This window comes from Pyxicephalus adspersus, chromosome 12 (genome assembly GCF_032062135.1).
Source record: "Pyxicephalus adspersus chromosome 12, UCB_Pads_2.0, whole genome shotgun sequence".
Classification (NCBI taxonomy): domain Eukaryota; kingdom Metazoa; phylum Chordata; class Amphibia; order Anura; family Pyxicephalidae; genus Pyxicephalus; species Pyxicephalus adspersus.
The window spans coordinates 43,437,157-43,451,635 of NC_092869.1; the positions used below are offsets into that span (position 1 = coordinate 43,437,157).

General features: G+C 41.2%; 3 protein-coding genes across 7 annotated transcripts in view; all 3 read right to left on the minus strand.

The window, feature by feature from the left end:
• Window positions 1–3,797, minus strand: part of STON2 (stonin 2) — a 37,458-nt gene extending 33,661 nt beyond the window's left edge. The window contains exons 1-2 of one of the 5 annotated variants that reach the window (XM_072428509.1): window positions 3,712–3,728; window positions 736–840 (exon numbers count right to left, since the gene is read on the minus strand). The gene's annotated coding sequence lies outside the window, so the exon portion shown is untranslated. Of the gene's footprint in view, window positions 1–735; window positions 841–1,992; window positions 2,986–3,711 lie in introns of those variants that run through there. The other 4 variants (XM_072428513.1, XM_072428508.1, XM_072428511.1 and 1 more) reach the window with 4 other exon arrangements.
• A 3,085-nt stretch (window positions 3,798–6,882) lies between these two features.
• On the minus strand, window positions 6,883–7,056 carry LOC140342011 (interferon-induced very large GTPase 1-like; the record flags this gene model as incomplete). The annotated part of the gene is given in 1 exon segment (XM_072428001.1): window positions 6,883–7,056. A coding segment is annotated over 1 exon segment (173 nt), but the record flags the coding sequence as incomplete, so codon positions are not given.
• A 184-nt stretch (window positions 7,057–7,240) lies between these two features.
• LOC140342010 (interferon-induced very large GTPase 1-like) lies at window positions 7,241–14,473 on the minus strand. The gene has a single exon (XM_072428000.1). It carries the CDS (start codon window positions 14,306–14,308, stop codon window positions 7,241–7,243), a length of 7,068 nt encoding a protein of 2,355 aa, XP_072284101.1. The 5' UTR covers window positions 14,309–14,473.
• Window positions 14,474–14,479: the final 6 nt, after the last annotated feature.

Below are 14,479 nucleotides of genomic sequence, written 5' to 3' on the forward strand. Positions count from 1 at the left end.
CATGGACCATGAGGACCTCCATCAGTAGACTTGTTACACAGACAATGAGGACCTCTAACAGTAGACACATAACATGGGGTATGAAGAACTCCAGCAGTAGACACATTACATGGACCACGTGGTCATCCAGCAGTAGTTACAATACATGGACTATTAGGCCCTCCAGCAGCAGACACATTGCATAAGGACCTCCAGTAGTAGACACGACACATGAGGTGGCCACTGTCTACGATGTACATGAGAAGTAATTAATATATAGAACAAATCACAAATACATTAAGATGAAGAACATAAAAGGTTTGGTCCTCAGGAGTCTAGGGCCCGGTGGATGTGCAGGGGTCCAGGCTACAACCCTCATGCTTCTACAATAAACCAAGAAAACCGCAGTATTGGTCAGTTACAAAGAACAGTTGGTGCAGACAACCAATCAGAGAACCTGCTCTCTTTCATGCTCTCTTCAGCACTCTTTTATTCTCAGTGTGTCGGACGACTCATCAAATTACATTGTGAGAAGGGGCAGTAAAGCACAACCACTGTGCCGTGCTGCAAAGGAGGAAGCCGAGCCTGAGTATGTAATGAGCTGACCTGTCTGCCCCCCAGGTACATATATGGTTACAGACCTCTGCAGGAGAAAGTTTTATAACATGTTGGATTTTACATGAACCTCATCTGTGTTACACCTTCAGAAATCCCAGAAAACTTTTCCATCCCCACCTTAGTAAAATGAGGACTCACCTGGTGCACAGTTGGTAATCTGGGCTGGCTGGGGCTTGTAGTGCACAGGAGGCTTGAATTATCAGGAGCCAGGCCTGCGATTCTCACCTCCTCGCCTTCCACTTCCTATAAACAGACAACAGTTCAAAGTCCTAGCAGCTCACAATCTAATTTTAGCATCTGAGCTGAGTGGTAAATGCGTCTCCCACATGCAGGGAGTGCAATATACCAATCATATTATGTGTGACCACAGGGAAAGATATATACAGGTGACACCCAGATCTATGCAGAGACACACCCACTACCTGCTGCAAGACTGCACCCCGCATTTACACACCCAAACCAATGGGAACTCTCACTAGATGAAATATGATTGGCTGTGCGATATGGGCATCATTTTGGAGATGGTCAGGAACTCGACTGTGGGGTGCATTCATTTTCCAGTGTTTTCACCTGGTGATCCTGCCTGTAACACATTTCCTGCTTTAGGTTGACAACGGTCACTTACTGTACTGTATCTATGAAGAAGTAGCGTTGTCAGCTTAGTACAGGACTACAGAACACCTCCCACTCTACGTAACACAGAATAAGGTGTCCTGTAGCACACATAGAGATAGGGAGTAGTTAGAACAAGCAGAGAGCACCGGGATTTATAGGCTGCATCCCAGTGCAGGAAGTAGATGGTGACCCCAGATGATGCCTGAAAAAACATGATGGTGCCGTCCTTCTGGAGAGAAAGCAGATGAAGGTATTGTCAGGGGGAGAGCTGCTATAAAAGTTCTCACAGCATCCATTGGAAGTCTTTCTAATCCTCCATAGTTAACCCCCCTCTCTCATTGTTCATTGTCTGTCAGGTGGGCACAATAATAATGTTCTGCAGAAAGTATTGGCGGAGACTGCAGCTCTTCCCCCCTCCATCCATGGTTGGGGTCAGTTGGGTGAGGAGATGAAGATTGAGGGTCCAAATGCTCCAATTTAAACTTAAAACCTCCCAAGAAGCCCGGCACCTGTGTAGATAATACTACACCTGGATGTAGCGCCCCCATCAGGAAGAAGCCCTCAGTGGTCATACTGGCAGCCCACAGATCCTACAGATCAGAGATCTCTGAATTATATTAAAAATATTTTGGAATGCAGCAAATTCAGAACTCAGAGGGTTAACCTGTATTGTTATTCTGCAGGCTCTAGAGGTTTCACAGCAACAATCCTTTATTACACAACACCCTGCACAATGATATCCGATACATATGTAGGTACTTCATATACAGTGTCACCTACCTGCTCTGGTGCTCCTCACAGTACTGACTGCAGAGGGGGCTGCAGAGAGATGAAGGGTGCAGGAGAGGGGGATCAGGGGGTGCAGAGCAGAGGTGGATTGGACGGTGTAGAGGAATGGGGGATCAGGGTGGTGCAGAGGAGAGGATTTTTGGGGGTGCAAAGGAAAGGGGGATCAGGGGGTAGAGGTGTGATAGAAGTTAGGAGTATAGAAAAGATAAAGAGCAGGGGGTGCAGGGGATTTATTGACCAAGGGTAGAAAATCTAGGAACCAGGGGGTTCAGGAGAGAAAAAAGGGTGCAGCAGATATAGCGACTGGGTTGTACAGGGGATCTAGTGATTTTAGGGTGCAGTAGATGCAGAGGTCAGGGGGTGCAGAGGATATAAAGATCATGGGGTGCAGGGGATCCAGTAATGAGGGGGTGCAGAGGATCCAGTGACGAGGCGGTTAAGGGATACTGTGAGGTGGGGTTTAAGGGTACAGTGATGAGGGGGTGAAGAGGATCTGGTAATAAGGGAGTGCAGAGGATCCAGTAATCAGGGGTGCATGGGGATCCAGTAATAAAGGAATGCAGGGGATCCAGTGATTAGGGGGTGCAGGGTATCCAGTGATCAGGGGGTGCAGGGGATCCAATAAACAGGGGTGCAGGGGATCCAGTAATAAGGGATCCCCAAGGGATCCAGTGATCAGGAGGTGCAGGGGATCCAGCAAATCAGGGGGTGCAGGGGATCCAGTGATCAGGGGGTGCAGGGGATCCAGTAATAAGGGAATACAGGGGATCCACTGATCAGGGGGTGCTGGGGATCCAGTGATCAGGGGGTGCAGAGGAATCAGTGATCACATGGCAGTCAGTGATCACAAGGTGGAAGAAGCTCAGAAGATCTTCAGAACTGCAGATCCAGGGACAGCTGGCTTCTCAGTAAGATGGGAAAATGTAAGCCCCACCCATTTTCCCAGGCTGCCTTCTGATTGGTCGCTGTCTAACATCTGCACAAAATTAACTCTTGCTTGGCTGTGTCGGACTATAGCGAGGGAAGTTTGTGTAAAGTTTCCTCTTCTGCTATCAGGATGTGAAATTCATCATACAAAGTCCCCAACTGACCACAATTATAACATCCATCCATAAAACATCATAAAACTACTGCGCACAGGAACATGGTATATGCTACCCTATGGAGGTCATGGTGGTGGTGAGGGGTGATATCCAAGGGCTGGGGGTCATAAAAGTCTGAGTGCTCTTAGAATATTCCTCAGATCTCATCCAACATTTCTGAATTCTAAATGTCCCAAATCCAAACACCAATGAAGTCAATAAAGAAGAGATTCTGGTCTCTGGAGAGTCACCGCAGCCCCAAAATGTCACAAAAATATCACCCAATGTCTGATGGGGTCATCTTATACAGAAAAGGAAAGATGCAAATTCATTATTCACAGCTCTGTGGGTCCCTTCATTTATTATTACAAGTGACACCGAAATAACAAGAAATAAATAAATTACAAGAAATATTATAGTGGTAATGTAGTGGCTGTATGATGTGCAGACCCCCAGCAGCAATGCAGCAATATAGAAACCAGTACAATGAGTCCCAGTGACTGCAGGAAACAAAGATGAGGATCATAGTAAAGAAGATAATGATTATAGGGATGAATATGAGTATTATGATGACTGCTTTACAGCACAGCTCTGCACACTAGCACCACAAAAAACGAGAAATACTTACCAGTTTAGAGTGTCTGTTTCTATCCTCTGTGTGAGGAGTCTTTGTGGCTGCATTGTGTTGCAATCCTGAAAGTAAAAATCATACAGAATGCAAAATAAACTTTGCAACTTCTGCAGCAACTTCTTTTTTACCGTGTCGCCATCTAGTGGTAGGTTTGCGGAAATGCATCAGACCACAAGTGCAGCGATGGGTAAAGTTTACGGCACTGCAGACAGCGCAGGATAACTCCAAACACATAGTACTGAGAGGAGTCACATTATTAATATTAATTATTATTATTATTGTTTTTATTATTAATATTTTAATAAACAGGATTTATATCATTATTAAACAGGATTTATATAGCACCACCATATTATGCAGCGCTGTACAATAAATAGGGGTTGCAAATGACAGACAGATACAGACAGTGACACAGGAGGAGGAGAGGACCCTGCCCCAAAGAGCTTACAATCTAGGAGGTGGTAAAGGGCTTAAGTACATGAACCCATCTAAATTTACAATCAATAGTTGGTTCAAAGTGGCTGACAATGCTGGAAATTGTCATTCATATGGCCAACATTATCTATACTAAAAATTCAGTTCTTCTTTCACTTCTTTTAAAATATCTGCACTAGTTAGTTGCACTTGTTCCAAACCACGCAACTTATGATTTCCCACATGAGGTTGTTCAGGCGGGGGATATTCCAAATATCTAATACATATTTGACTTGAGGCTGCAATTTCCCCATAGTTAATACCATGAACCCTTCTGTCCCAAAAGTCATTGTATGAAAATCAGCTGTCATTTAATTTAGAAAACAAAAAAAAATGTATTTTTTTTATCTTTAGTTGACCTTTCACAACTTCATAGACAATGGTATTTGTATTTGAATGTTTATTTAGATCATAAGTTTCAGTTTATAGATTCGAAAGATTTTATCATGTATTATGATACCATATACAATTTCTCTGTGTATAATATTTAATTATATTGCTTGTTTATTGTTACAGGAATATTATGCATGTGTGTGTTTGCAAATATAGATTTTATTAACTGCTTGTGTAACATTTCACGGATACACCGATACCCCTGAAGAAGCTTATAGGGTGAAACGCGTCGGGTACAACGGTCTACACGAAACAATGACTTTTCTACAAGTCTGATACATTGCTGCATGCATTTATACAATACTAGATGACTTCTATATAGTGCTCCCTTGGGCCTAAATTGCAAAGACCACAAGTTTATGGTGGTCCACTTGATGAAAATATTTTGTACTGTTAAATGAGACTTATCATTTATTACAATATTTCATTTTGCCAAAAACACTCATTTCATCTGGTTCTTTTTTTAAATGACCTTTCACAGCAACTTGTGCAATGTGTGTGAACCACTTTAAGTCTCTGTGTTACAGGGTGATATTGTAAAAGCACAAACAGGAGACAGAATGTTGTCACGTCATGCTCATACAAGAACCCTGATGACAAAATCACCTAGAATTCATTTATTAAAAGCTGTGAATAAAATAAATTACTTTTAAAGTGACATTAAGACGTCCATCATCCATAAAAGTTACCATCACTGTTTAAAGGATTATAACCATGATAGATCTGTCGGAGCCACTATTACTGACCTCCTGAAAATGACCCGGCTGTAATTCTGATTCTCTGATTAGGGTGGCTTACCTGGAACAGGTAGGCGTGCAGGTAACCGGGTCAGAGCACCAAATTTGCATACTTATTTCAGGTGAGTGATTTAGAAAGCACAATGGTCACCAATGTACCCAACAAACTATATTGGTGCAGCAAATTGCAGCCTCCAGTGTGGTGAAAGTTATTCACACTAATAATTTGCATGCAGTGGATTCCCCTATGCCAGAGACAACCAAATCAAAAATCTCCAAACACACCAAGAAGCCGCCTTCTATGGCCAATCTCTACGACAGTGTTTCTGGACCTTTTAACATTGGACCCTAAAATTTCACCCTAACATTTCATTAACTTTCGGGTCTTCAGGGAACCCCTTCTATAATTAATATATCCACAGCTCACAGTATATTGGTGTGGTGGTCAGTGGGAAGAATTCCTCCTACATTGCTGGTCATTGGGAAGAATGTCACCATTACAGATAGCCAAAAAGATAATAAGTGTCACAGTGCTCAACCCAGAATTTTTTTTAAGCCGGGTGGAAAGAAATTGTAGGTGGGTGGCAGCCCCTGTATTGTGACCAAAAACCTTTAGTAACCACCCAAAAACAGCCAGGTGGGTGCTGAAAACTGCTGGGTGGTGCACCCAGCTAAAAGGGCCTGGGGAGAACCCTGGTGTCACCTAAACTGATCTGAGAGGTGCAAATTGCTCAAGGAATCAGTAGCAAACCCCTGGTTGACAAACACTGATGTAGTAGCCTCCATGCAGCTTTTTTTTCATAATTTATCGGCTTTCACATTTTAGTCTCAATGTGCCGATATTCAGACAGGTTTACTGAGGTCATAATAAACCTAAAGAATGAAGACACAAGTTTATGATATAATCTGCAGCATTGCTTTATTAATACTGATTGCATGCATATATACGAAGATCAGGAACACAATATTTGGTCTCATTTCTTCATATTTGGGAATGATGAGGATTCCAGGTGCTCTTGCCCCCATTATAAGGTTTATAAGACGGGTCGCCCCGTGTCATGGAATGTATAGGATTTTTATGGGGGCACATAATTCAAGCATTGCTAAGGCAGTTAAGGGTAATTATTAGAAAAAAGGGATACAGAATATTATTAAAAATTAGGAATTTGGTCTTGTATGGAAGATTTGGTCCATTTTGGGGCAGAAACATTTAAAAACTAAATCTTCAATGCTCGGGAGGAACTCTGCCATGGATAAACATAGTAAGTCCTATTTAGTCCTCTGGATAGCATTTCAGAACAAGTTTCATTAGTTGCATCATTTTAGGATTGAATACAATTTGGCTTTTGGTGGATGTTCTGTAATTCTGCTAAAAGTACATCTGTCCCCTCAGTACATATTGTCCCTAAAGTGCAGCTCATCTGATATGTATTCATCTTCTTCATCATTCCTGTGATCTTTTCCTCACAGAATTTCTCCGATGGATGTAGATGTAAGCTGCAATCTCAACATTTCCAATCTGAGAGCTGTACTCTGTTTCTGAAGTGCTTGTGGCTACCATGTTGCATCCTCGCTGTAGTACGGGTTTGGAGGAGCCATTGGAGGGTTTCCTTCCCACAAGTGAGCAAAGTAATAAATGTGTGTTGTTACATCAAATCTGATGACATTGCTGAATCGATGAATATCAAACTGTTCCTGTTCAGCTGCAAGAGCAGTCATTTTGCTTGTGGCTACCATGACTATGCCCTGGCTACAAGGGAGCTATGTTGTGCATGTGGGGCCATTATTTGTGCTACACTATGCAAGATTCCTGGAGCAGGAGAAAGGTGTAGTATAGAGAAAGTGCTGTATATAAGTAGGTGGGCTGCAAAAAGGGGGAGGTGGGGAGGGATTCATCAACTTGGCTACATTTAGAATACTCTTTACAGTTTTCTTAAGCTGGCAATCACTTCTTCTTTAGTGATACTTTCCCACTGGGGTGGAATTTCTCCTCTGTGTTCAAACTTCAATCCATAGTCATCTTCCAGGTTTTTACGGAATTTGCACACAAACCACTTCCAGTACGGTTGAGAAAACGTGTCTGCGGTGATGCTCCAATTGGCATAATTAGGGCCAAGCTTTCTGTAATGTTTGTATGGAATTTGGGTTCTTGCATCTACAACCAGAGTGGAATTAGAATTAACGAGGTTTGAGCATATATCTGTGACAAACTCATCTGAATACTCCCATGGCATGCCATTAATTGCCTGGGAACGGTGGAAAGGCACTGAGTGATCCCCATCATGGCCAGGGATTGTGTTGGTGCATATTGCACTGCAGAATGGGCACTGCTCCCAGCAGCCACAGAGCTGATCAATAAGTATTTCATGGGGTTTCCTCTCAAAAGACTCAAAATTGATTGTTGCTAAGTTTTTCTGAAATTTCTCAATGGTGGCATCCCAGGCCGTAAACATAACTTCCTGAAAGAACTGGATATCCTGAATCTCCTGGTGCTCGATACTCTTCAGGTCTGCTCTGGAAAAAGTCACAAGATCCTCAATTCTCTCATAGAACACATCCAGCCAGGCGGACACATTGCTGATTTGATGCTTTAATTTGGTGGATTCAGTGATGCTCTGAAGAACTTTTTTGTGGAAATAATCAAGGCTGATCTGCAAGAAATTCTTCATTCTTTTTGAATTATTGCCCAGGCAGTATTCATTGACACATTTCTCGATATAGCTTTTATAGTACCTTTTTGGGAAGTGAAGATATTCCCTGTATTTTTCAAAGTTTTCCTGCTCGGCCAAGTCTATCAAAATGAAGTTTTCTAGTTTGGAACGATTGCCGCTGAAGGCTGGAAAATTACACGTCATCTCATCCACAATGGCCAGAGCTGTTCTGTCACATAAACCCGGAAGCAAAGCTTCCACAATCTTCGAACACAGGAAGTCAGAAAATGTTTTGATGGAGGCGGCTCCTTGGCAAGAAATTCTGAAACAATTGAAAAACACTTCACGTCTGTTCTCTAGATCCACGATGGGATTATTGGCTTTCTGAAAAGCCGCATGCATGCGTTCAAAAGTGTCCACTGCCATTTTAAAGAGGTGCAAGGACACCTCAAACTTGAAAAGTTCGGTCAGTGTATATTTCCTTGATGGTTCAGAATTGATTATGGTAACCGACTCAGATACTATATTAAAAATCTCATGAAAGTATCCATTATTATAATCAACTCTCTCTTTTTCTTTTTTTTCCAGGTAATCTGAAATGTCTTCAACAAGGTTTTTGAATACTAGCCTGATCTGTTTCCTATCATTTTCATCTGGTTTGTGGCGTCTTATCCATTGTTTTTTACCTGCAAGATGATTTGATAAGTCAATGCAGAATGACGTCCATTCACTGAACATGTTCAGCTTGCTAATTAGGCTACCATCGCACCTGAAATACCCCAAAAGAACATCTTCTGCGTCACATCTGATGTTGGGGTTTTCTGTTTGTGGGGCTGTAGCATTTATTTCAGCAACCCATGCTTGCCATAGAATGTTGAAGTGGTTGCTTAGTTGAGATTCATCCAGGCCGGTATCTTTAATATCAAGTGCCATCTGTTTGCTTTTCCTAAACAATTCCTCATCGTAACTGGTCTGCCTCTGCTGCACTTGTTTCTGACTCTTTTTCAGTCTGATGTGCTCCATTGCTTGCCTTTTGGTTTCCTCGACAAGTTCCGTATGCAGACACCTTAATCTATTTTCAGTACTGGCTTTCCACTGGATCAATATCTCTTTGTCTTTATCTTCATTGAAAAAGATTTCAAACTCTTCTTTAATGGAATCAAATGTTTTTGTCATCTCTTGCTCCACCATATTTTGGTTGACAGAGTTGGTCTCACCCTTCCTAATCTTGTTGTTCAGTCTTGTCTGGAATTCCAGAAAACTGCGTCTCAACTGCCATGTTAGATCCCTGTATTTGCTTTCCACCTTACCATAGGCAGAAATCTCCAAAGTGTTTTTAAAACTAAACACAAAGTTCTCATTTCTCAAAGCTGACCAAAGGTCCTCTATACGGACAATGAGTTTGGAGATGTTCAGAATGTTGTGATGGTCTTTTTGTTTGCTCAGTATGATATCTTTGACTTTTTGAGCATCCTCGCTGTAGTGCGGGTTTGGAGGAGCCATTGGAGGGTTTCCTTCCCACAAGTGAGCAAAGTAATAAATGTGTGTCTTTGCATCAAATCTGATGACGTCGCTGAATCGATGAATATCACACTGTTCCTGTTCAGCTGCAAGAGCGGTCATTTTGTCCAGTTCCATCTGAAGGTTGCGTCGTCCTTCCATATTTTTATCCTTAGCGGTTAAGTCTCCAACATTTTGGTGAACAAAGAGGCAACTTGAGGAGAGCTTTACTTGTTTCATTCTAAGAAATGCCTGGACAGCAATCTGGAGAATATCTTTGATTTCAGCAGGATTTTCCCCAAAGACGTTGATCAACGTCATGTTGCCCACGCCTATAACAAACGTAGCCAGTTCATTGTCATGATTTAAAGTTACTTTGCTGGATAGTTCCATGGCTCTCAGGCCTTCAGTATCAATAACCAATATGTAATCAACTTCCAATTCATTTCTGAGCTCATCCTCAAGTTCGATAAGTTGCATGAAAGCTCCTCGGGTACATCTCCCCGCGCTGACGGCAAACTGGAGACCAAACATGGTGTTGAGGAGAGTTGATTTACCTGAACTTTGAACTCCAAGTACTGATAGAACAAACAATTTCTTATCTCCTATGATTTTATTTAATTCTTCTAAGACAGCTTTTATCCATTTCAAGGGCACATAGCAAGCATCGCCATCCATCAGCTCAATAGGGTATCCAGAAACCATCATGTCTGCAGCAATTTTGGGCAGCTCATAAAAGCATTCTTCCGTATGTTGCAAATCATAGAGAGCTTCGTACGTCTGTCCAACTTCTCTAAGGATATGCTCAAGACCAAACATACAGGCATTCATCCGATCTGAAAGAGACTCCAGGTCTTTTTGTATTGTACCCATCAAATCTTTGGCCTCCATTTGTTCTGACTGAAGTTGACTCCATAGTGTGTTGTATTCATCTCGAAGCTCCATCACACGGTCATAGGACAAGTTATCAATGGAGATTTTTAACCACTGCAAGAAGAACAATTTGGTTGTTTTTGAAAGAGATTTCAACTGAGGGATAAAGACTTTCATAAATTCATTGTGACTTGCTTTTTCTATCTGTTTCTTCCTGATTAACTTCTTCTCTGTTTCAATTTCGCTACAGTGTTGTTCAATGCTTCGGTTCACCTTGTCCTGGAGTCGGGTCAGTTCCTTGTCTTTTTGGCACCAGGAATGCCAGAGCTGACCTGAAAGTGGTAACAAATCTTCCTTCAGGAGTTGTTTTTGTTTTAGAAGTGACATAATTGTTCGAGCGCGGGATTTGCCCTCTTTACACTCCTTGCTGTCTTCATCCACTAGGAATTCATGGTCGCGACCAATTTTAGCACAAAATTCCAGACTGTAAGGCGTAGAATGCAGAGCCAACAAACGGTGAAGAGATTCTGTTAGTTCCTTCAATACTTTTGCTTCATTTTGGTTTTTAAGGCCAATTATCACCTGTTTGCTTTTGCTTTCTGTGTGCACATTCAAGGAAGCCTCCTTGTCTGGTGAGAGAATTATCAGTGGTTTCTCTTTTAGTTTTTGTAACAATTCACTACTTGGTCCTTTTTGTTCAGTTTTTGAGAAAAGAATTACATTTATTGAGGAAATCTCTTGTAACAGTTTAGCTTGCTTGGGATATTTGCATGCATCTCCATGAAGATTAATAAAAGCTGTACAGTTGTGAAACTGGTCCGTGTCCTTCCCGCTCGGGCAAAACCAGAAGATCTCAGCGAGTCCTTCCACCAAAACGCGATTTTTCACACTGCCCTCACAGTTTCTGTGGAAGAATATGTCATGTTTGTGTTTACTCAGGAGATTGTTCAAAATCTGGGATTTTGAAAGTAGAGATGTTCCAAACCGGGTGAAACAGACGACTGGAAATTTACTTTTACAGACCAGCTTTTCTTTGTGTTTCACAACTTCGGATACATCTGTGTCTAAAACACTCTTAAAGACTTGTCTGAAAGCCCACAGAGGTATCTCTATCATGGAATCATAAGGTCTTGGCACTATAAATGGCAGTGCAAACTGGCACATGGACAACTTGGTAAAAATATACTGCCTCATCATGTCATCTGCACAATGATAGACCGCCAACATTAGATCCATGGGGTGTATCACCTTTTCCTCGGTTTGAACATTGTGTTTCTCTTCTTTCATACAGAAATCGAAGAGCTCATCAACGTCAAATGTGCTAATCTCACTTTCAGGGTCCTTTATGTTTTCAGCATTGCTGACAATATCAACGTTCTTGCAAACCAGGTACCTGAAGCGATAATCTAAACTCATCAGCATCTGCATAAACTGTCGTGGAAGCTCATTCTCCCTCTTTGGAAAACTTTGCATGGATCTGTGAACTACATGAAAGTTTCTTCTGTTCAAACCTTTAGGATAATATTTCTCAAGGCCCAATCTTTCTATGACACTATACACATTTTGATCAGTAGTCTCTACACTGGAAATGGCTGGTTGGCCTAAAGGTTCAGGTGCTGATACAACATCTTGGGTGGTTCCCTCAAGTGCCAATTTAATTTTGTTCACTTGGCTTTTTGTATTTTCATTGGCAATGGCTTCAAAATATCCCAAACATAAACGGTTCAAGTCTGGAATTAAAGATTCAAAATCAAGTTCACTATGGTTTTCCAGAACGGTCAAAATTTCTGGTTCCAGGGTACTTCCTAACCTCTCCAGCATTAAATGGAAGAATTTTTTTTTTTGTTCAACAGATCTGGGTCTAAAGCCTTTGTCGTCCAGTGTGAGTCCTGAAGCCAATATAAAAGCCTGCCTTCTGTATGCTTTAATGTCTCGGAGTTTATTGTATTCCTTGAATAAATACTGTATCTTTTCAACTAAGAAGTTGACCTCTTGCCATCCAAGACTTTGTTGGAAACAACGATTTTGCAGTGAATATCCAACACAACTTGCAGCACAAGCAACCAGAAGCTCTTCTTCTTTTTGTTCCATGCATTTCAATGTTGCTAAAAAGGATTGAAGATAAGTGTTAATATTAACTGTAAGTTTAGCTTTTGCTTTGTCCTCCTCCTCTTCATCAGTTGAGTTGAGTTGCAGATTGTCTTTTGCATAGGACATCAGTTCAATGAAAGCTGAAAAATCAGAAACATCAAGAAGATGTTGTTCTTTCTTAGACTGGTGAATCCAATTAATTATCGGTGCGTACGAATCCGCGCTGTTATTTGAACACGCAATGTTTTGAAGAAGACACTTCAACATACAACGGATTACAGATTCATCTTCTCTAGGGGTTTGCTTGTAAAATTCTAGAACTCTTCCTAAGAAAGCTCTTAATTCTTCATGAGGAAGACACACATTTAACCAAACATTGAAGTTCCCAGTCTTTTCATTAAGATTCTGTCTAAAATCAATCAACTTGTGTAACTGTGGCTGTGTTGGATGAACTTGCCAAGACTTTAGTTGTCCAAAAAATAAATTGACTTCATGCACGGCAGTAGAAACATTTTCACCAATTGGCAAACTGTGGTGCAGACCAGTTGAAGATTCATAGATGGCTTTTAAATCTTTTGCCACTTGATAAACATTTTTAAAATCTTCCTTGTGGTTAGAAAGTATTAGATCCCAAACTGGAATGAGATGAATACCACGATCGATTACACTCCAAGTGTTGTTGTTGGCTTGCAGTCCGGATTTCCATTCATTTATGGAATCCAGTGTCGGTGGTCCTCCTGTCTTTGTTACATGTAGTTCAATATTCTTCTCAATTTTTTTTGTTTCATTTTTGGTAGAAGATTTGCTTGATTCTGTATTTGTGAAATCAACACCACCAGACAAAAGGCCACGATAACTTACATTCACTGAAGCATTTACAGCCTTTGTGGTCTCCTTCTTAACTTTTTCCAGCATCTCTTGCTTAAACCCCCGGGATGAAGCGTTCCACCAGTATATTCCACCAAAATGAAGTGGTCCTTGATTAGCATGAGAACCGAAACGGATGAAGAACGTTTTGTATCGTTCCTTTGTAGAAGGTTTGTCCACCTCGTCACAATATTCCAAAAGATCCTCTATTGATTTTAGTTCTTCCAGGGCAGCTGATGAGAGATAGAGCTTCTCATATGGAATGTAGAAAGAGGCCAGTGGAATGTAGCAGTATTTTGTTGTACAGATATATGCATGTTCTATGTGACACTGTTTCGTTTCTTTTGACTTTCTGCTTGAGTTGTAGCCAAAACTGGCCCCAGCTTGAATTCCCCAAAAGCCACCACTAGCTGCTACAGTAATACTATAACCCAACTTTTCCATCGATTCCTTGAACGTGAATTCTTCATCAAAGGATGAGAAGTCTTTTTGCCTAAACTCAGGCTGTTGCAGAGGACCAGCAAGAGCAATGCCACTTGGAACATCAATAAGTTTTTCCCGTTTCATCAGAACATCATCTTGACTTTTTGTCATGTAAATTCCTTCTAAAGCACGGCCACCTGATGCTTGGTATAAAACATCCCTATCTGATAACGTTGCAGCATTGAGAGGTGATCCTCCAGTTGGGGTCAGCTCCTTGTGCAACTTTTCAATTATATCTTCCAGTGCTTTGGAGGATTTCATAGGTTTGTCTTTGTCCTTCATGCTTTTAGCATTTGACATAGCAATACTATCAGTCTTAGTTTGGGCTTCTTTCATCATTTCCTTTACTTCTTTGAGTCCAGTCTTGGCTTTGTCTTGATTTTCTTTCCTTTTTGCTTTCTGTTCATCTTTTTTTTTATTTTGGGCTGTTTGTGGATCTTCTACATTCAAAATTTTCTTAAGTGCTTCTTTTTCCCAAACATGTTCTGTGTACTCCTCAATCTTTTCGTATTCCTGAGTACCCATATACTGCAAGGCCTGTATGTGTTCAACACCTAGAATTTTTTGGAAGTAAATCAGCCATTTTTTTGGGTTGAGTCCAAAATCTTTAAGCTTTTTGCTCAGTTCTATCTGTGCTTCTTTGCTTTCTTTGTCCTTAAGGTCTTTGCTTTCCTTGTCCTTAAGGTCTTTGCTTTC

Excerpts from the sequence above, each read along its gene's own strand:
- LOC140342010 (XM_072428000.1), bottom strand. The coding sequence starts at position 14,308 with ATGGGTACTCAGGAATACGAAAAGATTGAGGAGTACACAGAACATGTT.